Source organism: Leptonychotes weddellii, chromosome 14 (genome assembly GCF_054177405.1).
Source record: "Leptonychotes weddellii isolate Sample4059 chromosome 14, ASM5417740v2, whole genome shotgun sequence".
Lineage (NCBI taxonomy): Eukaryota > Metazoa > Chordata > Mammalia > Carnivora > Phocidae > Leptonychotes > Leptonychotes weddellii.
This window is the reverse complement of record NC_138382.1, coordinates 77,452,636-77,479,991: the sequence shown is the minus strand read 5'-3', so window position 1 is coordinate 77,479,991 and position 27,356 is coordinate 77,452,636. Positions and strand designations below refer to the sequence as shown.

The 27,356-nt window shown below is 59.5% G+C and overlaps 2 protein-coding genes across 5 annotated transcripts; both read right to left on the bottom strand.

Moving 5' to 3' along the window:
- Nucleotides 1-186: 186 nt before the first annotated feature.
- Nucleotides 187-9,778, bottom strand: CEL (carboxyl ester lipase). Its single transcript, XM_081803845.1, has 11 exons — nucleotides 7,752-9,778; nucleotides 5,506-5,656; nucleotides 5,294-5,416; nucleotides 4,912-5,109; nucleotides 4,197-4,327; nucleotides 3,927-4,034; nucleotides 3,689-3,806; nucleotides 2,383-2,569; nucleotides 2,020-2,223; nucleotides 945-1,142; nucleotides 187-605 (listed from the first exon to the last, which is right to left on the bottom strand). Exons 1-11 carry the CDS (start codon nucleotides 7,815-7,817, stop codon nucleotides 257-259), a joined length of 1,833 nt encoding a protein of 610 aa, XP_081659971.1. The 5' UTR covers nucleotides 7,818-9,778; the 3' UTR covers nucleotides 187-256.
- A 232-nt stretch (nucleotides 9,779-10,010) lies between these two features.
- Nucleotides 10,011-26,159, bottom strand: GTF3C5 (general transcription factor IIIC subunit 5). 4 transcript variants are annotated; one of them, XM_081803843.1, is made up of 11 exons: nucleotides 25,767-26,151; nucleotides 23,019-23,238; nucleotides 21,519-21,717; nucleotides 17,441-17,636; nucleotides 16,161-16,265; nucleotides 14,513-14,627; nucleotides 13,880-14,023; nucleotides 13,648-13,745; nucleotides 12,579-12,661; nucleotides 11,784-11,926; nucleotides 10,011-10,691 (listed from the first exon to the last, which is right to left on the bottom strand). In XM_081803843.1, the coding sequence occupies exons 1-11, from the start codon at nucleotides 25,926-25,928 to the stop codon at nucleotides 10,534-10,536; spliced, it is 1,623 nt and encodes a 540-aa protein (XP_081659969.1). In that variant the 5' UTR covers nucleotides 25,929-26,151; the 3' UTR covers nucleotides 10,011-10,533. The 4 variants fall into 4 exon arrangements, with proteins under 4 accessions (XP_081659969.1, XP_081659970.1, XP_081659967.1 ...); XM_081803844.1 differs by having other exon boundaries at nucleotides 13,943-14,023; nucleotides 25,767-26,147; XM_081803841.1 differs by having other exon boundaries at nucleotides 10,011-11,926; nucleotides 25,767-26,159.
- Nucleotides 26,160-27,356: the final 1,197 nt, after the last annotated feature.

The following is a 27,356-nucleotide window of genomic DNA, read 5'->3' as shown; positions in this document are numbered from 1 at the left end:
CTATTTCCTCCTCTCTAGAATGAGGGGGCGTTCTCCAGACTTCCTGGAGCTTGAGGACTGATGGACACCATGGGGAAAGGCAGTCGGCCCAGCGCCTGGGGCTGCAACAGAGCTGAGAGCCCTGCTTCCTCCAGCTGGGGCCTCGGGAGCAAAGGAAGACGCCAGACAGAGAGAGATGAGGCTTTATTCAGGAAGAGCTCTGGAGGGGAGGTGGATCCCTCGGGTCTCACCCTCTGGCTTCTTGGAGTCGAGGACATTAGAAGCCGATGACTATGGGCATCTGAGCCCCCTCAGAGTCCTCCGAGGGGGGCACGGGGGCTGCATCAGAATCCCCGGAGGGGGGAGCGGGGGCGGCATCAGAGTCCCCGGAGGGAGGGGCGGGGGCGGCATCCGAGTCCCCGGAGGGGGGGGCGGGGGCGGCCCCATTTCCGGTCACTGTGGGCAGTGCGTGGTAGGTCAAGGTCCAGTAGCGCATGTAATTAGTCCTCAGGTGCTGTTTCATGGAGTTGCGATCCATCTTCTTGGTGATCTCCAGGTAGTTACCACTTTCCACCGTGTAGGGATCCCAGTGTGTGGGCACAGGTGAATGTCCCATGTTGGGGTCCCTGCAGGGAGGAAAAAAGCTGGGTGCGGGCTGGGGGCTCACAGGAGGCTGGAGACCTGTGTCCCTAGCCCATCTGGGCCCTGGCTTGCCTGGACAGTCCTCCACCCTCTGCACTGACTCTTACCATCAGGGTACCTCACTATATGGTGCCTGGGCCCTGGCTGGGCACATGGAACCCCAAGAGGTGCTGATCTCGGGGCCTGGGCAGTAGCCCCATCCTCCCAGACAGAGGTACCGAGGCCCCGGGAGGCCAACTGTAAGTGAGCGAGCAGGGACTAGAACCCAGGCCTGCAGGGCCAGGTGGCAGGGGGCTCTGGGCTCAGCCTCACCGCTGTCTTACCCAGTTCTGGCAAAGTTGGTCCAGTAGGCAATCATGGCCTTAGAGACCGTCCTGTCTTGGGCCCGGTAGCCCAGGGGGCTGGCGAAGGGCTTCCCAAAGACGTACTGGATGTCATCCGCGTGGTCAGCCCCCACCCATTTGGGGTAGGTGGGCATCCGAGACGGGTGGGAGAATACGTAGGTGTAGGTTTTGGCACTCCTGAGGAAGGGAGGGGAGACCACCCAAGTTGGCAAGGTGCTCACCTGGGGCCACCCAGCTCAGGGATGGGCTCCGGAGGGAGCCGTGGAGGGAGCAGGGAAGGGTCTGGGGAATTCCCACAAGACTCATGAAGAAGCTGGGATCCTGACACCTGGGAAAGGGAAAGCCGTGGGCCAAAGCCACGGATTCGAAGCTTCTACAATTTCAGTTGTGTTTATAATTCACCACCCCAAAACACACTGAGGCAGCTTCCTCCTGCAATTCAGTATCAAGAAAGATCTTTTTTGCTCTGCAAGTGAATTTGTATCTTAATTTAATTGGACAGGTATACGCCCTCGGGTGTTTCTCTTTTTGCCTTGACTGACAGGAAGCTCAGAGCCACATTTATTGCTTAGTTGTTGCAAAGCTTTCGTTCTAGATTTTAGGTATAATACTGTCTTCCTACTTTCCAAGCATTTCTCACTTTTTTTTTATTTCATTGGCTATTATCATATAGTGATTTTTAATGTGGTCCCAGGCTTAAGTTATTTTGAAAGTTGGTCAAGTTGAAACCCACAACAGAGACCATCATCATCCAGGGTTCTTTCTTCTACACAGCTTGAGGGGTGGAAGGTCAACTCAAGAACTTTTCAGTGGGAAGGACCGTGGGGTGAGGGAGGGCACTCAGTGACAGGCCGGGCAGAGGACCGTGGGAGGGTTTTGCAAAGCCCCCTGAGGCTGGGAGGTGAGGAGGGTTAGGTCTTGTCAGGCCTGGGCAAAGCAGGTGGTGCAGGCCCAGGTGGGGACCCGAGCCACCCTCCCAAGAGGCCTCAGGGCGCAGGTGCACCATCCCAGGTGGGTGGGCCTCCCCAGGGAGCCTCCCTGCCCAGGTCCTCACTTGGCATTGGCTCTGTGCTGGGCCACGGCAAACTCGGTGGGCACCAGGAAGAGGATGTCGGTCTCAAGGTCCACCACGGTCTTCTTCTTGGTCTCTTGGGACGTGTCGTGGGCCCAGGGCTCAGTGTAGATGTCAAAGGTGGCGTTGGCACCCCTGATCCCCTTGGTGATGGTGAGCCCGCTGACCAGCTTGTAGAAGTCCTCTCTGCAGGGACCACGCCAGCGCTGGACCCTCCACCCAGTGCCAGTGGGAGGGTATCTGCACCCCCACCAGCAAAGGGCGAGGGACGGCCCCCCAGCACGGTGCTGACCTCCCGCAGCTGCCCCTGGGCACTGCCCCCTGGGCCCCGCACCCACTGCTTACTCGGTGACCTCCTGCTTGTTCTTATTGATGGCTGGCATGTCGATGCTGGCAAAGATGTGGCCATCCATATTGTTGATGCCCGCTATGTAGTCAACATCGGTCGTGTTGGCGTACAGCTTGACGGGGTCATCGGGGATGAAGTCTCCGTCGACGACAGGGAGAAAGCCCAGATAGTGCAGTATGGGATCTGGGTGGGAGAGTAGCCGGCTCGGACTCTCCTGGTACCCATTGCTCCTCCCCTCAGCCTCTGGGGCAGGACTCAACTCCAGCGCCACCTCCAGCCTCCTCTGATCTAGACCCGGCTTCCCGGGCCTCAGCACCACCCACGTCGAGGGCGGGACAATTCTATGTCCAGCACCCTGTGGGGTGTCCATCCGCATCCCTCTGCCCTCAGGACACCTGCGGCAGCCCCTCTGCAGTTATGACAATCAAAACATGTGCCCTGGAGCCAAACTTCCCAGGCCGAGGAGCACTGGTCCGGAGCCCAGGGCTGTCCTCCCTCCAGCCTCTGGGAGGAAGAGGAGGACCGACGGAGAAGGAGGCACCCCCTCTCGGGGCTGGGCTCCAGCGTGTTCGCCAGAAACTGTGAGGTCCACATTGCCCTGCAGACCCCTGAACTGGCCCCGAAAGGACCGTAGAGCTGGCTCCGGGCAGGTGGAGGCAGTGGCCTTCGAGAGGCCCAGCCCGGCGGGTCTTCCTTCCCGTGCGCGCCGGAGGAAACGACTGGTTTGCATTTGGGGCCACGTGTTCGCCTGGCTTCCGCTTTGCTTATGGTTTAATGCGCATCAGGTAAAGATGCAAATGATGGGGCCTCTTACTTAGCATCAAAAAGGTGAGCAAGAGCGGACCCAGCCTTCTGCGCTGATGAGGTCCCCGGCATTCCGGGGTACACAGGAGCAGAGCCGGGAGGGCCGCATGCTGCCGTGGGTGCTCAGTGGGTGCGTGTTCACTGCGTGAGTGGCAAGAAGAACAAATGACCGTCTAGGACAAAGGCTCTCGGTCTTGGGTCCATGAACCTCCCTAAAATTGTGCACAAATGACCACAGATGCGTGTCTTGTTGGGGGCTGGAGCCCACGTGTTCATCAGCTTCTCCAAGGGGTCGTGACCCACGGGGGATAAGAAGAGAGAACGGCCCTCCTCCTTACCAGACTACAAGGGTGCTCATGGCAGCAAGCTGCCTAGGGACACCAGCGATCTGGGGACAGGGCCAGCCTCAGACCCGGCAATTCCTCTCTTCTCCAGGAGCATGGCCGGCCCTCTCCCGACCGGGAGCCCCCCCAGGCTCCCCCAGCAGCCTCCACTCACACTCCATGCCTGCCAGGGGCAGCTTATAGGCCAGCGTCAGGGCACGGGGGTCGGTAATCTTCAGACACTTGGCCATCCTGGAGGTATCGTCCAAGGGGCAGCCCACCTTCTCAGCGATCTGGAGTGGGGGTGGGTAGGCAGGTGGGTGAGGCCAGTGCTCTGGGCAGAGGGTGATGGAGTCCAGGACAGAGTGGAAAAGAGGGAGGCCCCTCCCCTGCCCACCACAGCTCCTCCTTACCCTTTTGGCCCAGAAGAGGGGGTTCTTCTGGATGGCCCAGGGGCACACTGCCACGCCACTCTGGCTAATGGCTCGCCGGATGAGGCCCTTGTTGTAGGGAGAGAGGGTCTGCAACACACAGAGGTCCTGTCACCAAGGCCTCGCCGCACCTGCCCGCCCTGGGCTCGGCCAAGGACACCCCACACATCAGTTCCAGCCCCTCTCCTCCCTGCTCCCATTGGCTAGCTCCCACACACTTCGGGGCAGGTCCACCCTCCGGGGCCGCCAGACCTGCAGAGAAACGCTGGCGCCTCCAGCTGACTCCCCAAAGATAGTGATGTTGTCAGGGTCCCCCCCAAAGGCTGCAATGTTCCTCTTCACCCAAGCGATGGCCATGTGCTGATCCCGAAGGCCATAGTTACCTGGGGGCAGGGTGGGGGATGGGCCTTCATCAGGGCCAGGGCCTGGGCCACACAGGGTGAACAATGCACATGGGTGGGATGAGAATGCCCTCGACTGCACGGAGACCCTGGCTGAGCACCAGGATGTTGAATGGTGGGTCCCCTGGAGGCTGGCCGGGTGGGGTGCTGGGGCAGGTGTGGGGCTCAGGCTCGGGGCAGGGGCGGGGAGCAGGAGGACCAGTCTGCTCTTTTCTCTCCCTCCCTGCCACAGCCCCCCTTGTCTGTCTGGGGCTCCTTGTTGCTGCCTCAATTTCTCATCTTCTCTCTCACTGGCTCCCTGCACCTGCTCCGCTGGGCCTCTGGGTCCCACTCTGTCTGTCAGTCTGTGGGCCTCTGTTTTTTCGCTACAGCTGCCAAGGGGCTCCTGCATGTCACAGCGCATCTCCAGCTCCCTGGCTCTGCAAATAGGATTCTGGGCCTTTCCAGGGGCACTGGCAGGAGCTGTTCAAGCACGATGGGAGCTAAGGCTCACCCCCGCTGAGCCCAGAGCTCACAGGGGTGGGCGCACTTCCTCCCCTCCCCAGTGCCCAGGACACCCGGCAGACCTGGCAGGTTGGCGTCCCCAGTGCTGAGGAAGCCTAGGGGGCCGACACGGTAGTTGAAGGTGACCACAATGACATTGCCCCGTGTGGCGATCTCCTCCCCGTCGTACAGGTAGTTGCTGAGAAAGTTGGCCCCTTGGCCCGCCCCCATGAGGAAGCCGCCTCCGTAGATCCAGATCATGACGGGCAGGTTCCGGGAGACTAAGGCAGAGCAGAGCAGACCCAGCGACCCCAGATGCACCCCCCCACCCCCACCCCGGCTTCCCTCCGCACCCTGCGCTGATTTCAGGGAAGTTTGGCTCTGGAGCCCCCCAGACACAAGGGCAGGGCCTGAGTCTCTAGCTGCTTGGGGGCGTGCTGCGGGGTGTGGGGAGGGTGAACCCACCTTCCTTCTTGCCCTGGGGGACCCAGATATTGAGGTAGAGGCAGTCCTCCTCCCCGTAGGTGTTGTCCTGGGTGATGGTGGCCTGCAGACACCGCTTCTTGAAGTCCTTGGCCTTCAGGGTTCCTGCGGCCGGCCAGCGGGATCGGTAAGGATGGCAGCCACCCCACGGCACCCCCAGGCACGGGGCCTCACCAGCCCCTGCCCGCTCCCACCTTGCCAGCCAGGGTGCCGCTGAGGGTTCTCCAGGGCCTTCGGGGGGGCGGCGAAGGGGATGCCCTTGAAGATGTCGACATAGTCACCAAAGAGGCTGAGCTTCTTGTTGACGCCCTCCACGAAGCCTCCTTCCGTGTACACCGCGCCCAGCTGGGGGTGGAAGCCGAGGCTAAGGAAGGCCCAGGCGGGTCTCCCGAACGGGGCTGGGGGGCAACCTGAGCAGGCCCCAGGGTGCCCTGAGGTTCCCCAGAGACAGCTTCAAGGAGGGGCCAATGTGCACCTGAGCCCTGCCACCTGCCACGTTGCTAGAAGAGCAGCTTACCGCCTTGGTCCCGGACCCCGAGGGTGTCCTGCTCCCTGAATCTTGGAGGAAGCTGGGTCAACCAGTGTGTTCCCACTCCAGGGAGCCTTCCAAGTAGGCCAGGAGAGGTGGGGTAGAGGTTTGGATCTCGGCTATGGCCACCTAGCTGTGACCATGAGGCTGTTTCCCCGTCTCTAAGATGGCCCGTTTGCTCCCCTTGTGTTCCCCTTCCCCCAGGGTCCAGCTGGCCTGGCGTCGGTGGCCTGGTGACTCACAGCCCTTGTGCTCAGTGCTGAGAAAGACCCCCGCCCCCCAGGCCGTCAGAACCACTGCTGTGTAGCTAGCCCTCGCCCTGAACTGGGCCCACGCAGCCAATGCATCCGGTCTGCACGAGGGTCCTGGGGGCTGGTGCTCATCTTCCCATTGTCCCAGAAGGGAACTGAGGCTCTCCTGCTTGAAGTCACCCTGTGGGAAACAGCTGTCTAACCTCAGAGCCAGGCTCCCATCCCCTCCCAGGGCTGCCCCCCAAGCCGTCGGGTCCCATGGCGGGTGTCTGCTTCCTGGATCTCACCTGTGCTCCGTCCCAGGGAGCCAAGGACAGGGGAGCTCCGCACCCCCAGGCCCAGCTGGGGTCCCAGTGCCCTGTAAGGTCTAGGCTAACAGGGAACCGGGGAGGAAGCCAGAACAACTCCTGCCAGGGGCCTCAGGGTTGGGGCCAGGGGCAGGTGCAGCTCTGCTCCCCCACCCCTACCCCCGCCCCATCTCTCGGCTCAGGAGGTGCAGCCTTGTTTCAGGCCTCCAGGCATCTTTTCTTTTTTCAAGATTTATTTATTTGAGAGAGCGAGAATGAGAGAGAGAGAGAGAGAGAGAGAGAGTACATGACGGGGGGAGGGCCAGAGGGAGGAGCAGGCTCCTTGCTGAGCAGGGAGCCCGATGTGGGACTCGATCCCGGGACTCCAGGATCATGACCTGAGCCGAAGGCAGTCGCTTAACCAACTGAGCCACCCAGGCGCCCCTCCAGGCATCTTTTCTGGCAGGCCTCCCAGCTGCTGGGATGGGGCAGCAGGCCAGGTCAGTGCCTGGGGACTGGGAAGTCACCTCTCAGAACTGAGACTGGCCTGAGGGCCCTGGGTGAGGGGCAAGGTGGGGAGGGTAGCACTGGCTGCTGGAACAGCGGGGAGCAATCCTGGTCTTCTCTGCCCTCAGAGAAGCCCCCTCCCCCGGAGAGTGACCTCCTCCTGGGGGCAGCAGGGGCCCAAGGCCAGCACCTGAACCTCTGGGGCCAAGCGGCAGGCCCCAGGGCAGCTGGGACGGAGGCAGCAGGAGGGTGGACACCACGGGGCCACGCGTCTGTGGGGTTTCAATCCTGCAGCCCCTTCCCTGCCTTGTTCTTCACCCCGGGCAATGGTGTACCCGCCCCGGGCGGCCTCCTGACTGGCCAGCAAGCAGGTGGGGACCTGCCGCTTGGGACATGGAGGTTACCCGGGGAGCCAGACTCCGGAGTTTTAGGTTTCTGTTCAGCCACTGGTGGCTGTGTGAGCTTGGGCAAACTGCTCGTCTGCTCTGGGCCCGTCTCCCCTTCTGTGAAAAGGGGACATCGACATCTCTAGAGAGGAAAGAGCCAGAGGGGTGTTGGGTTCCTAGACTCAGCAAATAAAGATTGAGGACTCCCAGTTACATTTGCATTTCACATAAATTGACTTTTTTTTTTTAGTATATCCCAAATACTGCATAGAAGATACACACCGAAAACTTCTCGTGATTTGTATGAAATTCAGATTTAATGTGGCATCCTGTATTTTATCTGGCAGGCTGTCATATGAATGAGAATATACACAAAACATGAAGTGCCCAGGAAATGCCATTTTGATTGTTGGCGTCTCTTTCTCAGACTGGCTCTTCTGGCCAGTGACCCTGTCTTCCCTCCACTGTGCCCTCGCTTACCTTTGCTGCGCTCACCACCGCCCAGCAGCAGGTGAGGCCCAAGACGACCAGCCCCAGGTGCCCCATGGCATGCGCCTGCCTGTGTGCATCCCTCCCCTCCGGCCCGCAGAGATTTATGCGGCTGGAGCTGGCCGGGAGTCCGAGGTAGCAGCTGTCCGCAGAGGCCCCTTTTCCCTCCTCCCACCTGTGCCCCTTCCTCCAGGCTGGCCACACTCCAGGCAGAGTACCTGGAGCCAGGAGACAGCTGCTGTTTCCAGCTAGCCTCGGGCTGGGCCAAGGTCACACGGTGGGGCACACGCATGCGCGCACACGGCGCGTGCCAGGCTACCTTCCCCAGGGCTGGCTGCCCCCAATGCCGTGTGCCGCCGCGCACCTGCGCGGGTTACCGTCTACCTGGGAGTGTTGGCAGATGGCACAGGACCGAAGGTCGCCAGGCCGTCGGCTTGCCCGGGTGAACAGTGCCCTGCATTCTGGCTCACTGACTTACAAGGACTTGGCTCTGCCCTCAGAGCAATGGGCACGCTCGGTCTCCGTGGCCCGCCTGCCACCCAGCCCCAGCTCAACAGAGGAGCTTGTAGGGCACCGGGCATGTGACTTCTGGGCTGTGCGCTGCGCGCCACTGGTCAGCTGGCGGGGTTGACCCTTGTTACCACGGGCCCGCTGGGTGTGCAGTCTGAGCCAGGTGTGGGGGCCCAGAGCAGCACAGACGACCCTGCCCTTGGGGGTGGGGGAGGCCTCACACGCAGTCCATGTCCTGGGATGGGAAGGCAGGAGGCTCGGGCAGACAAGGGAAAGGGGGAAGTGGGGCTCCAGCCCAGCCTCGAGGGCTTCCTTAAGGAAAAGGAAAAGCCGGGCCTTCTGGCCACAGAAATGGGCCCCGCAAAGACCCTGCGGCAAAGCCAAGCAGAGATGGAGACCGACCAACGGAGAGTGGAAGGGACAGAGACCAAGAGCGTCAGAGAGCGGGAGGGAGAAAACTGAGCACAGAAGTAGGGGCAGCACAAAAGCGGCCACTGCTGTCTCCTGTGGCTGTGCAGGACTCTGGTCACCGGGGTGACTTATTAGAAAAGGCAGGCCACCACGGACAGGGCCTGACATGGTGCCTTTGAGTTCGGCTGCCGCTGGGGTCACGGCTCACGGCTCACAGAGGCTGCTCAGACCCCACCGCACAACCACCTCTAGTGAGGGGGACGCACTCAGGAGCCAGGGGACAGCGGAGCCCCGTGAGGCCAACAGCCCCGCAGCCTGGGCGCCGGCAGGCCCTCTGCTGCCCGGGAGCGGCACCTTGGACACAGGCCACAGCCCGGCTACCATCGTGCCCACTGCCGCCACCAAGCCTGCCTGCCTGCCTGCCAGATCCAAATCTTCTGTGACGCAGAGTGGAGAGAAGCTGGAGAGAAGGTGGGGCGGGGTGGGGAGGGGTGGGGAGGGGTGGGGAGAGGTGGGGAGAGGTGGGGAGAGGTGAGGAGGGGTGGGCAGCTGCGGGTGGGAGGGAGGAGTTAGGAAACCAGGAAGGGGCTCGTGTGCCTTCAGCTGGGCAGTGTGAGGACGACGGGGGAAAGAGCCTGAGTCCCCACCCCGGACAAGGACGGGGAACCGTTAACCCACGCCTTCTGTCCGGCTCTTCCAATTCTGAGAACCTGTTCTACAGAAAGTTATTCTGAATATGGGGGAGGGGACCCCTCCTGGTCCCCAGCAGCAGGGAGCGGGGCCATCGTGGGCGGTCAGCCTGGCAGCTTCCCCTCTACAAGGCAGGTGGCCAGGACTAGCCACTTTAGGCCAACTGTGAGCCACTGGGGCTCCTGATCTGTCCCCCAAGGGGGCTCCCCAGGAGCCTGGGCAGCAGACTGGGGCTTGCCTGAGGCATCGGACTTTAGAATTAATGTGACTTGGGGAGCTGTCACACTAGGTGGCCCAGTCCGCTGGCTGAGGAAGGGGGTGACCGGGTTCACCTCCGGCTCAGGCTGCTCTGTAGGACTGTGGCACGGCTGTCCCCTGGCACAGGTGGGAGTGCTCCCCAGGGAGGACAGCCTCCGTCCCAGCAGAATCTGCACTGCCTCCGGTTTCACACCAGGGAGCTGGGAGGCACCAGGGTCTGCGTCCCCATGAACTTCTCAAGAACACATCTGGAGCAGTAAGGGATGCGCTCGAGGCTGCAGGACACTCTGGGACCTGGCGTCTGGGGTACTCCCAGCGGCTCTCACCCAACCTGTAAGAGGAAACTCTCCTCTGGCTCCGACCCCCGCAGTGAGACACCACTTTCTCCTTGGGAAAGTGTATTTGGTAAGAACAACTCCAGCTGAGTCCCAAATGGATGGGATCCAAACCCAAGGACAGTCTTCGCCCATCTGTGACCACGGACCAGCTTCCTCGCTGGTCACCAGTCATCAGCTCCAAGGCGAGACCACCCTGCCCCTGGCCACATCCTCTCCACCTCCAGCTTCTGCTGTCCTCAGCCAGAGAGAGGTGCTGGGCACCAGCTCAGCCTGCTGGACACTGGGCTGGCTCACAGCTGCGAAAAGCCAGGTCATACCCTCTGGGGATGTCCCCAAGCACCCACGGCCGGAGGGCAGTCCCGTGCTGCAGGTGTCACGGGCAGACGGGCAGGACCAGGGTCAGCTGAACCCAGTGCTGGGACCCCAGCTTTCCTCGGTGGCGGGGCGGGGGGGCCTCCTCGGGCCACTCTGGTTACCGTGGGCAGCAATGGGGAGACACGGCTTGCCCCGGTTCCATCACCAGTCATGCATGATCAAGGATGCCCAGCCTCGGGTGCAGGGCTGTGTCACACGTAGTCCAGAATCTCTGTCTCCATCTCATTGTCGCTGCCATCGGATGGCTTGAAGTCCTCCTCCTCCTCTTCCTCGTCCTCCTCATCTTCCCCAGACTCGTACGTCAGGGGCTCTTTCCCCCTGTCGGCCTTGGCTGGGCTGGAGAAGAGAGCTGGGGCCAGGAAACAAGGCCATGTGTGGAGCACAGGCCTCCTGGGTGGCCCCCAGACCAGCTACTGCTGGCCTCAGCCTGACAGAGGTGCCGGACAGCCCAGCGTCCAGACCAGCAATCAGGCTGCTGGAGGCCTATTTACGACGGGTGTCTGGGCTCAGGCCCCAGAGAAGCTGCCTGGGGAAGTACAGAGGGCCGGGGGGCCTGGCACTCTACAGCGTAACACGGAAGCCAACAGCTTTGCAAGCCACTTCCCCATAGGAGGCTGGGTGGCTTCACGGGTCCAAGGGGCCCCGACAGTGTGCAGGACGTGCTGTGTGAGTGCTTTTTTCTGGGGAGAGGGTCCAGAGCCTCAAGCAGATTCTCAGATGGAGCCGGGTCCCAAATGAGGCCGAGAGCCCCTACTCCCGTCAGCTCCGTGGAGTCCGGCGGGGTCCGGGAGGAAGCCGTTAGAGGGGCCCTCTCGCTCACGCCCCCCCGCCCCATCAGACCTGCAGACCAGCGAATGCTCCCTTTCCCTCACATCCCCCTACCGCCGGCCAGTGGCCAGGGCTGCCTGGTCCTGAGAAAGGGGCAGCCCGTGGGGGGGTGACAGGCCCCCCACACCTGCTGCCCCAGCTCTCCCGGTGCAAGAAGACAGGCTGGATGCGCCCACAAATGGCTGGAAGAGGTAGGGGGGTGTCAGGGCACAAAGCGGTGGTTCCAATGGCGGCGCCAGCCCTGCTCCAGCCCTGCACCAGCCCTGCTCCGGCCCTGCTCCAGCCCTGCACCAGCCCTGCTCCGGCCCTGCTCCAGCCCTGCACCAGCCCTGCTCCGGCCCTGCTCCAGCCCTGCACCAACCCTGCTCCGGCCCTGCTCCGGCCCTGCACCAGCCCTGCTCCGGCCCTGCTCCGGCCCTGTGCCGGCCCTGCTCCAGCCCTGCTCCAGCCCTGCCCTCCGGGCCTCTCTCCACCCAGGGAGAGGCAGGCAGCCTGGGAGATCTGGCTCCCGGGGGGATGATTCCACTTGGGTGTAATTTCTTGGGGAGCAGGGCCTTTAGGGATACTTGCTCTGTCCCAGAGCAGGGCCCCCCTTCACCCTGAGCGCTCTCACCAGGCCTCTTGGAGCGGATGGTCTGCCGGATCATGAGGGACATCGTGTCCCTCAGGTCATCACTGGTCTTGGGGAGGCACCAGCCATCTCGCTCCGTGCAGCAGTTCTCAGCCCCGTCGTTGCGGTGAATGATCCTCTGCAACCTGGGGGATGGGACACAGCGTTTCAGGATGGGCTTCTGCCGACAGGTGCCGTGAGGGTCTGGCAGAGGCGGGGCAGTGCTGGGAACAGTAACACTGGGACAGCCATGCAGAGGGCCAAGCGCAGCACTGAAGAACACCCATGGAAGCCGGCCCCTCGCGGCAGGGGTCCTGACTGGTGTGGCCCCTGCCTCCAAGCTGCACAGACGGTGGGGGATGGCCACGCGAACTTTCCTGTGAAAACCCCGGGCTCTCACCTGACTCGAGCTGCGTCTAACGAGCTCCCGTCTCTCCCCATCCCAGCGCCCCCCACCCCCTTTCTAAACATTACTAAGAACAACTGGCTGAGAGGCTGGGAGGTCGCTAGGACTCCAGTGTCGGCCAGGAGACTCAGGAACCGTGTCCCGAGCCTCCATGTGGGCGACGGAGGAGGGGGCCGCAGGTCTCTGCCCTGCCCAGCGTGGCGGATCGGGGGGTGCGGCCCAGGCAGACCCTGGAAACCACTCCCGCAGGCAGACGGAGGTGCCCCCAGCCCCCGCCGCCCAAGCCAGGGCTTCCCACCGAGGCCGAGAGCCAGCGGAAGAGCAGCAGGGAAGGCCTTGGTCCAGAGCCCCACCATCCCCCACCCCGACGCCTCAGGGTCCCTCATACGTACTCTTCCACGTTCAAGTCACATAACTGGTAGAACATCTGTCGATAGGGTGGCAAGGCCCCCTCCCGGAAGACGTAGACCGAGTCCTGGGCAGAGGACAGCAGGACAGGACAGTGCGTTGGAGCTCGGAGCTCTCCCCGGCCGGTCCGCACCTGGCGGGCCTGGCTCCCCACTGTCCCCCGGATTCAGGTGGGGCAGACATGCCAGGGGCCAGGAGGAGGCGTGCAGAGGCTCCGACGCCCCTGACTCTAGGACCACGAGCCACGTGGCCAGCCACGTGTTATGGCATGGGCTATCACGCCAGCTTTGCGAGCCTTCTGCAGTCTGCCCTCGTCCCTCGCCACCTCCTATCAACTGGCCCTGTTCTGTGGCTTCCAGACGCCCCCTGCTGAGGAGCAGGGCTTACCGGGTGTCTGTTTTCTAGAGGTAGGGATGGTGGCCTGAGTGAGAGTGCTTGAAGAGGGAGGACGGCCACTGAGGCGAAGACGTGGCGGCCCTCCTAAGAGGACACCGATGGTGCCTGTCTCCGTGCCCCTCTGTGCCCCTCTGCATGAGGCAGCCGAGCCAGGGGGATGGGGGGGGACCAGACAGCCCAAGTGGGTGAAAGGCCCATAGACTCCCACCTTCGGGTGTGCCGAGGACCCTGCAAGCCTGTGAGGGGTCCTGGGACTTGGCTGCCAGCACCCCGCCCCGTCCACAGCGGGGGGCCCGCGGTCTGCCGTGGCTCCGTACACTCCTGCGCACCCCAGCCGGCCCATCCGGGCAGCGGCCACAGGCTCACAAAAGGCAGCCACGCACAGCTGCTGGTGTCACCTGTCCCTCTTGGAGACATGCCCAGATGGTCCTCAGTGCCCACTGCCCACACCGAGCTCTCACCGCGCTTCCCAAGGCCGTCCTGGAAGGCACCGGTGGGCAGAGCTGCCCGTCAAAGCCCTTCCCGGTGGCCCAGGCCAGGGACTCTGGGAGCGAGTGTGTGCCCAGCCTGCCCGTGGGGGTTGCCTCCTCTCCCCCGTCCACTGCACCCTCAACCGGGTGGGCGACTGCTCTCCTCTGGGGCTCAGGGGGCACCCACCTTGAGCTTGTACTTGTTGGAGGTCGATTTCCGCATGCCGGCCATCCCCGACGGGCCCAGGCCCTGCTTCAGGTCATGCATGGTGACAGGCTGGCTGGCTGTGGGGGGACAGCAGCAGTACTTTGGAATACAGGGGGATGTTTCTCCCCAGCCCTCCCTGGCGCGCTGGCCAGCAGCGCCCTGGAGCGGCCCCTTGGGAAGCCCCACCGCACCTCACAGTCCAGATGCCCACCTTCCTCGCGTCTCTGTGCGGGCAAATCAGTCCCGATCCCGCAGGGCGAGCAGAGGCACTTACGCATCTTTTTGACGGTGATGGGAAGGCTGTAGTTGTAGGTGCTGCGCTTGGCCTTGACGGGCATGTCACTCGGGGCGTAACCTGCAGGCGAGGAAGGGCGTGTCGGGCGCAAGGGGGCGCAGAGCCCCTTCTCGCAAACAGAACTGGCTTTGCACTATCGGCGCACCAGGGTTCCCTGGGGCAGGCTCCTGAGAAAGGGACGCCAGGCCCCCCCGCACCAGTTGTCAGCAGGCACCATTCCAGCGCCAGCCACACAGGACTGCGTGGAGTGGCTCACCGCGGGCCCAGGGACTGGACGCGTACGGGGTGCCTGGCCCCCACCGCAGGAGCCGGAGTAAGTGGAATAACTGAGTGGATGAAGAATTGGTTCAGTAGCTTGAGGGCCAACGGTGGAGCCACGACTCAAGCTGGGACCCTCATTTCTACGCTATTCTGCAAAGACCTCACCAAGGAGCAAAGGCTTTTTTATCTTCACCACATGGATACATTCTTATTTCAAAAGAGAATGCTAGCAGCAGAAAGCAATTAAGAGAGAGAAAGACAGAAAGACAAGGTTTTAGTAATTTTTACCGTATTTCATTCCACAACGGATTCGGAAATCAAGGACTTGATAAATCTTGGCGTCTGGGTTTTTTCGGGGATCGTACCCATATCGGATCCACAGGCTTCTCCAGGGCCCTGTTATCTGGAGACAAAAGGCAGGAGTGTGAAGTGGGGCCTCCCTCAGGGATGCAGGGCCGGGACGGGGCAGCTGAACACCCCGAGAGTTGGGGACACAGCTCTGGAACCCCACCCCGGCTCTGCTGTGTGCGGTTCTTGGGCAGGTCACTTGGCCTTTCTGAGCCTTGGTCTTCCTGCTGGAGGTGAGAGGAGCCCCGTTTCCCATCGCTTCTGTGAGGATTACAAGAGGTGATGCCCCAAGAGCCTTTACCACGCCGCCTGGCACACAGGAGGTGCCCAGGGAGCGTTTCCGCCATCCCAACGGGTGGTACTCCTGAGGTCCTTATGTCTAGAAAGCCAATGCCAAAAGACAGTGGCGCTCGGAAGTCTGGGGTCCGAGCACAGGAGGGATGAGCCTTCCTTGTGCCCCCACCTTGTGCCCCACCTGTCATCACCATCACGGTCACATCTCAGGCTTGCCTCCCCAGGGCTCCATGCGGGGACCCCTGGCAGGTAGGATGCCTTCCTCCAGCGCCTTTGGGAACCTCAGTAATGACACCTCATCCCCAGGCCCTTCTGGACTGAGCCCAAGGTGGATCTGCCTCTCCTACCCCCACCCCCACTCAACCCAGGTAGAATGAGCCAAGGCTGGTGGCCCTGTGGTTAGGGGGCCTGGGTTCTGCAGCCTAACAGGCTGGGGTCCCAAGTGGCTCTGTCATGTGCTGGCTAGAGGACCTTGGCACATCAAGTCACCTCTCTGAGCCCCAGCTCTGCCTCAGAGGTAAGAAGAGAATCCTGCTGCCACCCCCCAGGGAGGGGAAAAAGGATATAATAGGTACACAGCACTTAGCCCCAGCACCTGGTCCTTAGAGCATTCTTTTTTTTTTTTTTTTAATTTTATTTATTTATTTGACAGAGAGACTGAGATAGAGAGAGCATGAGAGGGGGGAGGGTCAGAGGGATAGGCAGACTCCCCGCTGAGCAGGGAGCCCGATGCGGGACTCGATCCCGGGACTCCAGGATCATGACCTGAGCCGAAGGCAGTCGCTTAACCAACTGAGCCACCCAGGCGCCCTCCTTAGAGCATTCTTAATATGAGATCATTTAAAAATGTATAATCTCTGGGGCGCCTGGGTGGCTCAGTCGTTAAGCGTCTGCCTTAAGCGTCTGCCCTCGGCTCAGGTCATGATCCCAGGGTCCTGGGATCGAGCCCCACATCAGGCTCCCTGCTCAGCAGAAGCCTGCTTCTCCCTCTCCCACTCCCCCTGCTTGTGTTCCCTCTCTCGCTGTCAAATAAATAAATAAAATCTTAAAAAAAAAAAGTATAATCCCTTTATTTAAAAGTTACATAATTACTCTCTAATCCTAAAATCATTCCAGTATGGCTAGCGTTACTAGGAGGCCGTGGAGGGCCTTCCTGGGGCTGTAATAAGCCGCCTGGGGCGGGGCGGGGGGGGGTGCTGGGACAGGGCCACCTGCTGTTGCTGTAGCTCTGAGAGGTCAGATTAGCAATCAGGGCGCCCCTGGTGGGAACCAAGGCAAGAGGCTGGGCACTCACCATGTAATAGGCCACGAAGGGCAGCAAAACCTTGAGTTTGTCAGGGTGGACGCTGATGTTGGCCTTGACAGCGTTTCGTGACCAGATGGGACGGATTTCAAACAGCTGGGGAGTCAAGGCAGAGACTGAAATGAGCACCAGCAGCTTCCCGCCTGCCTGGCTCAGACTCTCTAGCATGGTCTGGTCCCCAGCAGACCCTTCGGGAGAGGAGTTGGTGGAAAGCAGGGCAAGGAGCAGCCTCTAGGAACTGCTGCACCCACTCACTGGTCCCTGCCTTCTGAAGCGGGGACCGCACACCCAGCCTGGGTCAGGTGTGGCTGCAGGGCCTGGGCATCCTGAAATGACCACGAAGGACACGGTCTCTGCCCTCATGCAGCTCACAGGACAGTGGGGGAGGCAGACGACCAAAGGAGCCAGAGCAGGGCCAAGAGGGGGACATGCCAGAGTTCTGGGACCCTGAGCCCCAACCTAGAGGGTGGAGTCTCAGTTGGGATGTCGTGAAGGCTGAAGGGGATGGCCTGGCCCAAGGGAGGACTGCAGGAGGCCAGTGTGGCTGGAGCGTGGGGGGTGCCGGGGGGCCAGGCCAGGGACTGGGCTGTGTCTGGAGGACTAGCAGGGCCCTCGGATAGTGGTCCCCCATGGCTCCCCTCCAGTGACCAGTGACTGCTGGAAACCGGTCAGGTGTCCACACAGTCTCTTTAAGAAATAACCACCCCCCGCCCAAGGGAACAGTCGGCTTCAGCAAGGGCTGAAGCTCACGAGCTCATTCACGAGCCTCCGTGAGTAGCAATGTGGCCTCCCTGAGAACCTGCCGTCCATGCCTGTGCAGGCATGAGCAACAGAGGCCCCCGCTGGCTCCTCCCAGGACCTGCCAGCCGGGGCGCAGGCGGAAGGCCGCTCTGTTCCCTCCAGCACTAACAGGATAAAGCATCAGGGGGCATACGGTAGGTACTCCATCTGGTTTCTTGCCACCAGTGATGGATAAATGAAAGTTTCCTGAACCCCAGAGCTCCACTGTGAAGTCACGAGCAGACAATGCACCAACTGCTTCCCACCCCTAAGGGACCTCTCAAGAAAATTCTAAGAAGTATTTTCAACCTTGGGAATGTAGGGCTTACACTGGCGTGGCTTTGAGATATGACATCTGGAGACGAAACATTCCCATGTGCCGATGAGCCAGTTTTAAAAAGTCAGTACAGCCATTTGCAGAAAGAGGGAAGGGCCCCGCTGGGTAAACGGGAGGTGGTCAGTGCAGAGGTGGGCCCCGGGCTCGGGCTCACCTTCCTCAGCTCCTCCTCCACCTTCCGGTCCAGGGGGTTGGTAGAGATCCTCCTCCACGTCTGGACTGCAGCCTCCAGCGGCTGCGTGGGCACCTCATCATCCTCAAAGTTGACAAAGATGGCATTGTGGGGGCGCCGGGCCCTGCTCAGGCCAATCAGGTTCTCGCCCGAGACGGGGGGGTTGTTGTAGCCTTCCCTGCGGCAGAGAGAGCTGGGGTGGGATGGAGCACCTCCAGGAGGACCCCAGGCACAGGCCTGCCGGACCAGGCAGCGAGCCCACGAGTGGGTGCCTTTCCCCGGACGCCGGGTGACGGGTTGGAGGAGAACCTTAGCACCTGTGTTCTCCGGCTGACGGCCGGGCAGGGGCAGAGGCAGCGACTGCTGCCGACAGCTCAGAGAGGCCCTGGGGCCCGGAGCTCGCAAGCCGGGAAGCCAAAAGCGGTGCGGCTGCTGGTCTCACAACCGCACCGCATCACCCAGGGCACCGGACAGCCCATGAGGAACGGAACACCGTCAGGCAGGGGTGGGGAGGGAGGTGAGGCGCAGGGACACAGGACACGCTCGGTCAGTTATCAGGCAACACCCACCCTAACTGATGCTTACGACTCACTGCCTTAAGCCTCAAGACAACCTTATGAGGAAGGAACCAATTTCCTACGAAGTAACCGACAGCAGCTAGAAAGCTACCTAGAGGCAGAGCTTACACGGACAGAGCTGGGACTCTGGGCCCTGTAAACCCCGTCCTGCCACCCTCTGACAGAGCATGTTTGGCCCAGAAGCATCTGGACAACAGCTGGGTGAAGAGAAGACGGACATTACTGAACAGCACTATCCTGCAGCACAGGGGTCAGAAGTGAGGGTTCTCGCGCCGGCTACGCTCAGGCCTCCTCTGCCGGCGCCAGGCCAAGATGCTCAGGTGGTTACCTCATTAAGGTGGGATGTCAGGGCGCCTGGGGGCTCAGTTGGCTGAGTGTCTGTCCTGGGCTCAGGTCATGATCTCAGGGTCCTGGAATCAAGCCCCCCATCGGGCTCTCCTCCCAGTGGGGGGTCTGCTTCTCCCTCTGCCCCTCCCGCAGCTCGTGCTCTTTCTCTCGCATAAGTAGATAAAAAAATCTTTAAAAAAAAGTTGGATGTCAGAAATGTCCAGAAATGTCAAGCTTATACTAAAGCAGGGAGGACAGTCTCAAGAAGCCCCACAACCCATCATGAGCGTCAATAATTATCACCACACGGCCAATTCTGTTTCATCTGTACCCCACTCCAAACGCACGAAATTATTTTGAAATACGTTTTTTCACCTTTTTTAAAAGGATTTTTAAAAAGATTTATTTCAGTGGGGGAGGGCAGAGGGAGAGGGAGAGAGTCTTAAGCAGACTCCGTGCTAGTGAGGAGCCTGACAGGGGGCTCGATCTCACAACCCTGAGATCATGACCTGAGCGGAAACCAAGAGTCAGATAGATGCTCAACCAACTGAGCCACCCAGGCACCCCTTGAAATACATTTTAAAGTATGTCCTGGACATCACACACTTTCATTCAGGTGATTATTACCTTTTATTTATTTCATTCTATTTTTTGAGGGGGGAGGGGCAGAAGGAGTGGGAGAGAGAGAATCTTAAGCAGGCTCCACTCCCATCTTGAACCCAGAGCAGGGCTCGATCTCATGACCCTGAGATCATGACCTGAGCCGAAATCAAGAGTCAGACGCTTAACCAAATGAGCCACTCAAGTGCACCCAGGTGATTACTACCTTTTAAATTTGTTTCCATTCTACCTTAATTTTCTACAAGAGTAGAAACCATCTGCATATTTATAAAGGACACGCTGGAAAACAAAATTACAAAGATGAGAGCAAGTTTGTGCCTTTTTTGTAAAGTGACCCCATCAGAAACCACCCCGAACAGGTGTAATATTACCCTGTCTTCAAAGACATGCCCAAGACCCTGAAGAGCCCCCAGAGGGAAGGCCCCGGTGGCTCACTCCACCCCAGGAAGTCCACTGCCAGAGCAGCAGCAAGGGGTGGGCCTGCCAGGGCCTGTCACCACAGGGAAAGGGCTCCTTGGCCGCCTCGCCGACTCCCCCACTAACTTCCTCAAGGAGGAGGTACCCCTGTCAGGCCAGCCTCCCAGCCTCTCCTCTGCCCACGGTCTTGCAGGAGGCTCAACTTCCCTGGACCCATGGAGGGGCCAGCAAGGCTGCGGCCCAACCCCCCGCCCAGCCCTGGTGTACCCAGGAAGGCCAGCAGAGCAGAAAAATTGATAGTAGCCCTGGGAAAAAAGGCAGGTTCTTTCCATTTGCTGGAACATCGATAAACCACATGGGGAGGAAAAAAGGGCCTGTGGTCCAAGGGCAGCCAACCTTTCTCCCTTGTCCCTCTCCCAGAGGCCGGGGAGCAGCTGCCTACAGGTCCCACAGGACAGAGGGGTGACTCAGCTGCTCCAGCCTGTACCAGGGCTCAGCAGCACAGAGGGGTCTAGTTTCCCTTATGTATTTTTGTGTCTGTTTCTGACTCTGAGGGGAAATAATCAAAGCATTTCAGAAATATGCAAATCGTCTCTCTCCCACCTAAAACTCCTGTGCGGAGTATCACACACGCAGAAAAACCCGTCACCCCACGTGGAGGGCTTCGGCCAGGAGAGGTGCAGCCCAGCCTTATCCACTTACACAGTTCTGTCATACTCTGCCCCTGGAACCACCACTCGCTCCTGTGGTCAGAAAGGGCTGCGGAGGGGGCCGCGGATTCAATAGGCCTGAGCACCGCGAATGGAAGCTGCCAGGCGGCCTGCTTCTGGCTGGGGAAACTGAGGGAGGACTGGCACCGGAAGGCGCAGGGGAAGCCGGTTCTCTTGCTCGTCCTGGCAAGAGTGCGGCAGGTTCGTGTGAGAAGACAAGTCCTTCCCCGTGGATGGGCACGGGGCATGCTTTCTCGACGATGCGCTGGGAAGCTGAGGCTGGGCAAGTGTGGCAAGCGGGGGAGAGGTGCCAATCGCAGAAGCTGGTGCCACAGCTGGGCCTCCGCTGGAGCGCTCGCGCTACTTTGGGCTGTGTTTGGAACTCTCCGTATTTTTTTAAGGGAAGAGAACAATACACCTTCTCCTTAGGATCAAATCTAAGCCCCTCACCATGGTCTGTGAGACCTATCGCTCTCCCAGGCTCCCTCTTCAACCACTCCTTCGCAGGCGCCAGTCCCCTGGTCTAGAATGTTCTCCCTGGATTTTCATGTGCCTGGCTCTGTCATCACTCAGGTCTGTTTCAAATGTCCCAGCCCTTCTGAGGGCCCTGAGCCCTCACCCTACTCACTGCCCCTTACGACCCACATCCCTTTTATCTCCTCTAAGACATGCATCTGGCCACGGGTCCATTGCTCCCTCCTGGTTCACTTATGCTCCATCCAGCTCCCCACCCAGCCCAGCGTGGACCTCATCTGTTCTCTGCTGATGCAGGGCTCCAAGGAGTGCCCCAGGGCCATGACCCGTGGTCAGCACTTGTTGATGAAAACATTTAGTGAGGGAAGAGAACATTCTCATCCTCCCACCCCTCTACAGATAACTGCTCTGGGCCCCATCTTCCAGATTTTTCTAGGTTTCTATTGTCATGCCACAATTTATTTTTATATCACAGAATGTGCTCCTACACCTGCTTTTTTCATAGAGGAAGGTACCCTGGGCAAGTGCCACATCAATCCACGAGCCTGCTCTCACATGCTGCATGGTGTTCCCTGGCCTAGAAGGACCATAAATTCATTAGCCACATCCCAATTAATGGCCTTGTTTATTCTATCAAGCTCTGCCAGGCACTCACTGTTCTAAGTATTTCAAGGTACATACTTTTGGGCATGAGTCTTCCGAGTCTTAAGGTGACATCCTGATTCCCTCTCTGTAGAGTGGGAGCTTTGAGCAAGGTCTATGTCACCGGGTACGCTGCTTCTGGGGGCACAGGAGCCACGGGCTTGCAAAGCCAGCAGTACTAACTGCCTGACTCAGGAGTGGCGGAGTTGAGCCTGGGACCGAGGCCCTCTGACCACAGGGCCCTTGCTCTGAACCCTGATGCTGCAGGGGCCGGGGGGTGGAGGGGCTTACCGGTGCTGCGTCTCTGGTCGATAGAAATAGTCCACTGGGGTGTCCAGCCGAGAGAAGATGGGTGGGGGGATGTAGAGCGGCAGCTCTTGGTGGAAAAAACTCTCCTTCTCAGGCTTGAGCATGAGCACTTTGTCATACATGGACATGTGCCTGCCGCCAGCCTCCGTGTGCACGGCCAAGTACTGGAAGTCGGACATTCCTGGAAAGAGGCGGCCAGATGGCAGACACCCCATTACACCCTCCCAGGAACTGGCGACTGCTGTGCATCGACACCCACACGTTCTCGGAGGTACCAAGGGAGCCGTGCAGCGGGCCATGGGGGTGGGAGCTGAAACAGCACCCTCGGAAATACTTCTGTGCACGCGACTCTGCGCACTTGGGAGTCTCCCGGAGGGGCTGGGGGAGGAGGGGGCGATGTGGTGCCTGAGGGTCCAGTCTAGTCAGCGCTTCCTGAAACGTAGAGTGCACGACTCACCTGGGACCTAGCTAAAGGCTCTGGGATGCTGCACATCAGACAAGCCCCCAGGACCGGCGCTGCTGGCGGGGACGGAAGGTGAGCGGCGGGGTGCCGGCTCAAGCAGACAGATGGAAAATGCATCACGGGAAGACCTCACCCCAGGAAGGACTGCCCTCTTTGGGGAGCACCGCATGCCACCAGAACGACTGACGTTCAAAATGCCCAGCTCAGGGGTCCCTGGTCCTGGTTTCGTCCCGTTCCACTTTCCAGCCCCTCTTCTCCATCTGTGCTCTCTGCAGATTCTCCTAGAACTGCAGCTGACACTGCATTCCTAAGGCTCACTAGTAATCTACCAAGTGCCTCCTGCGTGCGCGAACTGGCCCTTTAACAGCATCCCCCGGACCCCAACCCTTCGCGAGGGCCTGAGGAGCCCAGGGTCCCACACTGGATGGAGAAGTGCCCGAGGCCGAGGGAAGCTGAGCACCTGCCCAAACAAACTGGCTCTTTCTTACTTACCCGCCCCACCACACCCCTTACCACCCCTCACTGGGGTTCCCTATGGGCAGCAAACTGATTGAGGACCCCAGGGAAGACAGCCAGTTGGCTAAGAGTTCAAAGGAACATGAGGTCCCAAGGGGCTGAGGTGATCTGGGAAGGCTTCAGAGGAAAGGCAAGACTAGCATCAGTCAAGACTAAGAGAAGTTTCCAAAACACTGAGGGTCAAAAATTGGAGACCTGCTAACCAGTTTTATTTGGCCCTACATGATGGCCTTAAAAATTAGGGGATTATTCATAGAACGTCAGCTTTTCGTAAGAATGCAGGAGATGGAGCAGCAATGGGCCCCCAGTCCATTGAGAGCTGTTGCATGGAGGGAGGAACGGGTGCCTCTTGGATGGGGCCTGCACTGTCCCGCTCTGCTCATCCCCTGCCCCTCATTCCTGGGCATAGACTGGCCCCCTTCACTGCGTGGATGACCCACAGAGCACCTGTAGGAATGTGGACGCAGGTCCTAAAATAACCCAACGCAGTAAGTTGTAGTTACCTTGAAATTTGTAAATGGTGGAGATGGTGCCAAGTATTTCTATGTCAAATGTGACCTTGGGGTGGGGCTCAGGCCCCGGCACCTCCCTCTGCCGCCTGGTCTTCCTCCTGATGCGGAGCAGCAGGCTGCTGGTACTGAAGCGGTTGGCGCACACTGGGTGGCAGTAAGGGTCCTTGGGCCGGAAATACAGCTCCAGCCTCTTGGTGGGGTCTGCGTAGATCTGTGGCGAGGCCAAGGAAAACAGTGACCGGTGGGCAGCTAAGCGGCTGGCAGAGAGCTCTCTCTCACTCCACAAAAGCCTGATAGTGACCCAGCTGACAAAGGGAGGCCAGGGGGCTCCTGGTTCATTCTGAGCTTTTAATTCTCAAAAGACCCATTTTTCCAACCCAAGTATCTTAGTTTTTATCTAGTAGGGAAAATGAGGATAGTCTCTTCCTTCCAAAAGGCTGGAAAGCTAGAGACGATAACCGCCAGCTAAGTAGAGCACCCCCACCCAAGTGCCGGTTCAGCGCGGGGACTCATGCGCCTCCCCTGGCGACGTTCGTGGCAGTCTTCTCACCCCTGAGTCTTCCACGGAGGAACCGAGGCTGGCAGGGTGGAGTGGCTTGTCTTGACCTTCCTACCCGAGGCACTACCTGCCCAAAGGGTCTTGCTATTCAGTCTCACGTGCAAATGTTTCCAAGTCCAAAGGAACTGAAATCAATTAGTAACAAGCACTTTGGCTCTGACTAGCGTCACTTATCCTTTCCAAGCCTCCGTTCCTTCTCCTTAAAATGGAGATACGAACAGTACCTACTCACAGGACTGTAACAATGATTAAATGAATCACTGAATTGTTGACTATGCAACACGCTGTCTGGTGTCTAGCTCGTGGTGAACACTCTACAAGTCACGCACCCACGAGTGCTTGCCCCACATGAAGTGGGAGGGACACAGTGTCAGCTGTGTGCACATGAAAGCCCAACAATGCTCACGGGGCCAAGAGCGTCTGCCTTCTAGCTTGCTGGCTCCCCAACACTAAGGACACAGCCTGGCCCTTAGGAGATGCTCAGGAAACATCGAGGGAAAGAAGGTTAAAAGGAGCCCCAACCTTCAGGAATCCCGTCTCACGAGACACGGATCTATGAGACCGTGAGGCTGGGAATAACCCCAGCTGTGGGCCTGGCAGAGAAGGTATACAAGCAGCATGAATGGGACGAATCGATGGCCAGTCTCTTCCAAAAGGCTCACACTGTAGTCGGATACAAATATCCCTGGGGTTAGTGAGAGCAAGGGTCCTGTCAATGCCGAGGTAGAGTGAGTAAGTCAGAAGACTAACTGGGCCTCTATGGCATCCTGTGCTTAATGACAGGTTTTCAGTATTCATTAAGCATGAGGAAGCAGCAGGTAAGAGTTCAGACTTCAGAGGGGAGACATGCATGAGTTCAAATCCCCACGTGAGAGTTTGTTTGACCCAATTTTTCCTACCTGAGTCTTCATCTGAAAAAAGGGAAAAATGGTACCTAACTCCCTAGGTTGTTGTGAGGATTCAGTCATGCATCTGACAAATATTTTGGAAGAAGGTACTATTAAAGATGTTAGGACTGCAGGAGTAAACAAGAGAGACAAGGTACTGCTCTCATGGAGTTTACAAGCTGAGAGCAAGCGGCCAAGACAGACAATAAAACGTATTAAAACGTAATTTCAGATTGGAATTAACAGGTCTGGGCTGCCGGGTGGCTCAGTTGGTTAAACATCTGCCTTTGGCTCAGGTCATGATCCCGGAGGTCCTGGGATCAAGCCACTGCCCAGCAGGGAGCCTGCTTCTACCCCCCCCCCCAACCGCCCTTCCCCCATGCACGATCTCTCTCAAATAAATAAAATCTTTTAAAAAAGGGAATTCATAGGTCGAGAAGGCAGATACAAACTACTAGAGGCCACTTTGATTAGGGTAGTCAGAGGACTCCCTATGGAAGAGACATTTCGAGATCTGGTGCATGTAAATCACCTCCCCTGAGCCTTGCACCAGGTAAGAAGTCATCCCAGCTCCCTCATTTTCCCGGAGACCTTGAACAAACTGCCTCGGTTTCCTAGTAAAATGCGGACAATGCCCTTTGCTACCTGGCAGGGTTCTAATGAGGATAGAATGTAAGTAAAGCACCTGGTACCGAAGAAGTTGATGGTCATTACCACCTTTAATTTTTTTTTTTAAGATTTTATTTATTTGACAGAGAGAGAGCACAAGCAGGGGGAGCAGCAGAAGGAGGGAGAGAGAAGCACACTCCCCGCTGAGCAGGGAGCCGGACGCTGGGATCATGATCTGAGCCAAAGGCAGATGCTTAACCGACTGAGCCACCGAGGTGCCCCCCATTACCACCTTCAACCGCAACAACACAACACCCGGTCCCCTCTCCTGTTAGTCAACGATTCTTAATCTCCCGCGCCTGGGTCTGCTCCTCTGTGAATGAGGAAGTGGCAGCCCAGCACGTCGCGGGGGCTGTGGCTCCCCGGATCCCCGGAGGACCGGATGGAAAGGACACGCCGCCCCTCCCTGGGTCTCCACTACAGCCCTTTCCCGCTGCTCCCAGGGAAAAGCAGTCCTCGCAGGCGCGGAGGCGGCAAGTCCCCGCCCACTGGCCGCCCTGAGCCCGCCCCGAGTTCCGTTGCCAAGGAAACCACACCTCCCCGGGTGGTCCCGCCCCTCCGGCCGAGGTCCCGAGACTCGGTCTCTCCCGCGGTCCCGGCCACTCCCCCTATCCCGCTCCTCACCCGGGAAACGCCCTCCTCGCCGCCCAGAGTCTGCAGCATCTTGGACACGTCGCGCACCACGCCTGGGTACTCCACGCACACCATGCGCCGCTCGCGCCGCAGATCCACGGGGACCGCGATCCTCGGCCCCGCGTCAGCCGCTGCCGTCGCCGCCGCCGCCATCCCTGCCAGTCTGGCCCGGCCCGCCGCGGTCAGTCCCTGCGGGCGCTCCTAGCGGCCTCGCCGCAATGGTTCCGCGAAAGAATCGTTCCGGGTAGCCTCGCCGCTCGAGTTTCTCTACATCCCTGGGCTCAGCGAGACTCGAGGCCTCTGAAAGCAAAGGCCCGAGGTCAGACCCCCCAGGCTTCGTGGTGAAGGACCGCCTGGGTCCTCAATTTGGGGTTTAAAAAGGAGAGGGTAGCTCGAGGGGCGGGGCAAGGGCTTGTCGCTCTTAGCAACCCGCGAAGGACCCGGAGGACTGTGAGACACCGCCCAGCTCTCGATTTCAGCCAATGAAAACCCGAGGGCCGACGAAGCGTCAGGGGTAGCCTGCTTCCTCCCCTTCTCTCGCTAGCGCGTAGATTTCAGCCAATGAGGAAGCAGAACTGGGCCGGGTCCCCGCCCCTTTCTAGGGCTCCTTCCAATGACGGCTCGGGGGCGGGCTCGAGGCACACTTCCGTCCCGCCTTCGGGTGTGGGACGATCCCGGGGCTGAGTGGATTTCCGGCCGACGTCGGCCGAGGGGTTTCTGCGAGTCTCTGACCCTGGTCCTGCCGGCCGCTCGGGGAAGGCTTTTCCCGCGGCGCGCGGAGGCAGATGCGAGCGTGAGGAAACCGCTTCGAGTGCTCGCCCCACCTCCACGCACAGAAAACCCCGAAGAGCCCTCGGCCGCGGAGCTCGGGGAGGAAAGTGGGCGTCCGTCCCTCGTTCCTTAGTTATCAAGCGCGTGCTATGTGGGGACAGAACTATAGGGAGCAAAGTGGGGGACACGAGGGGTCGGAGGTCGACGTAGGCCAGATGGAGCCTAAAAGTTGGGTGTGCCTCATGGGTGGGCTCTCTGAGTGCGATGCTGAGTCCCTGAGGGGTTTTACACCTGGAGTGCACGACCTGACTTGTGCGGGTGAAACACTGTTAGCGTAGGGAATGGGTCGGGGGCGAGGGGTGGGGGGAAGCAGGCTCAGATGCAGACCCCCTGCGAGGCTTCGCAGGGGCCAGGGACGTGGTCCTGAGGATGGGAAGAACGGGTTGCATTTGAGAATAAGAGGAGATAAAAATCAGAGCAAGGGCCCCTTGGACGTGGGTACCCCAACTTTCTGATGGCACGAGCCAAGCAGAAAGCTACTCATGCTGTTTGACAAGGTCCAAGTACGGGGGACGATCCTGAAAACAGGAGACTCCACAGCTGGCTCCTGCTATTCTCTTTCATTTTGTTTATGGCAATCTTTATAATTGTGGGAATATTTCTGGGGTTTCATGATAAAGTGACTACTCATCTTAGTTACGCCTATCTAAGCAATCATAATGAAGCTAATTCCACGAAGAATTAGTTTCTATAGAACAAAATAACAAGACGGTCACGCTCTGTCTAGCGCCTTTCTCTTTGCGTACTGTT

Excerpts from the sequence above, each read along its gene's own strand:
- CEL (XM_081803845.1), bottom strand. The coding sequence starts at position 7,817 with ATGGGGCACCTGGGGCTGGTCGTCTTGGGCCTCACCTGCTGCTGGGCG. Across the intron at positions 5,657-7,751 it reads CGGTGGTGAGCGCAGCAAAG|CTGGGCGCGGTGTACACGGA; the intron begins GTAAGCGAGGGC and ends TTCCACCCCCAG. Across the intron at positions 2,570-3,688 it reads GCCCCTGGCAGGCATGGAGT|ATCCCATACTGCACTATCTG; the intron begins GTGAGTGGAGGC and ends TCTCCCACCCAG.
- GTF3C5 (XM_081803841.1), bottom strand. The coding sequence starts at position 25,928 with ATGGCGGCGGCGGCGACGGCAGCGGCTGACGCGGGGCCGAGGATCGCG. Across the intron at positions 21,718-23,018 it reads CACCATTTACAAATTTCAAG|GAATGTCCGACTTCCAGTAC; the intron begins GTAACTACAACT and ends GCCTCTTTCCAG. Across the intron at positions 12,662-13,647 it reads CCAACAAGTACAAGCTCAAG|GACTCGGTCTACGTCTTCCG; the intron begins GTGGGTGCCCCC and ends TCCTCTGCCCAG.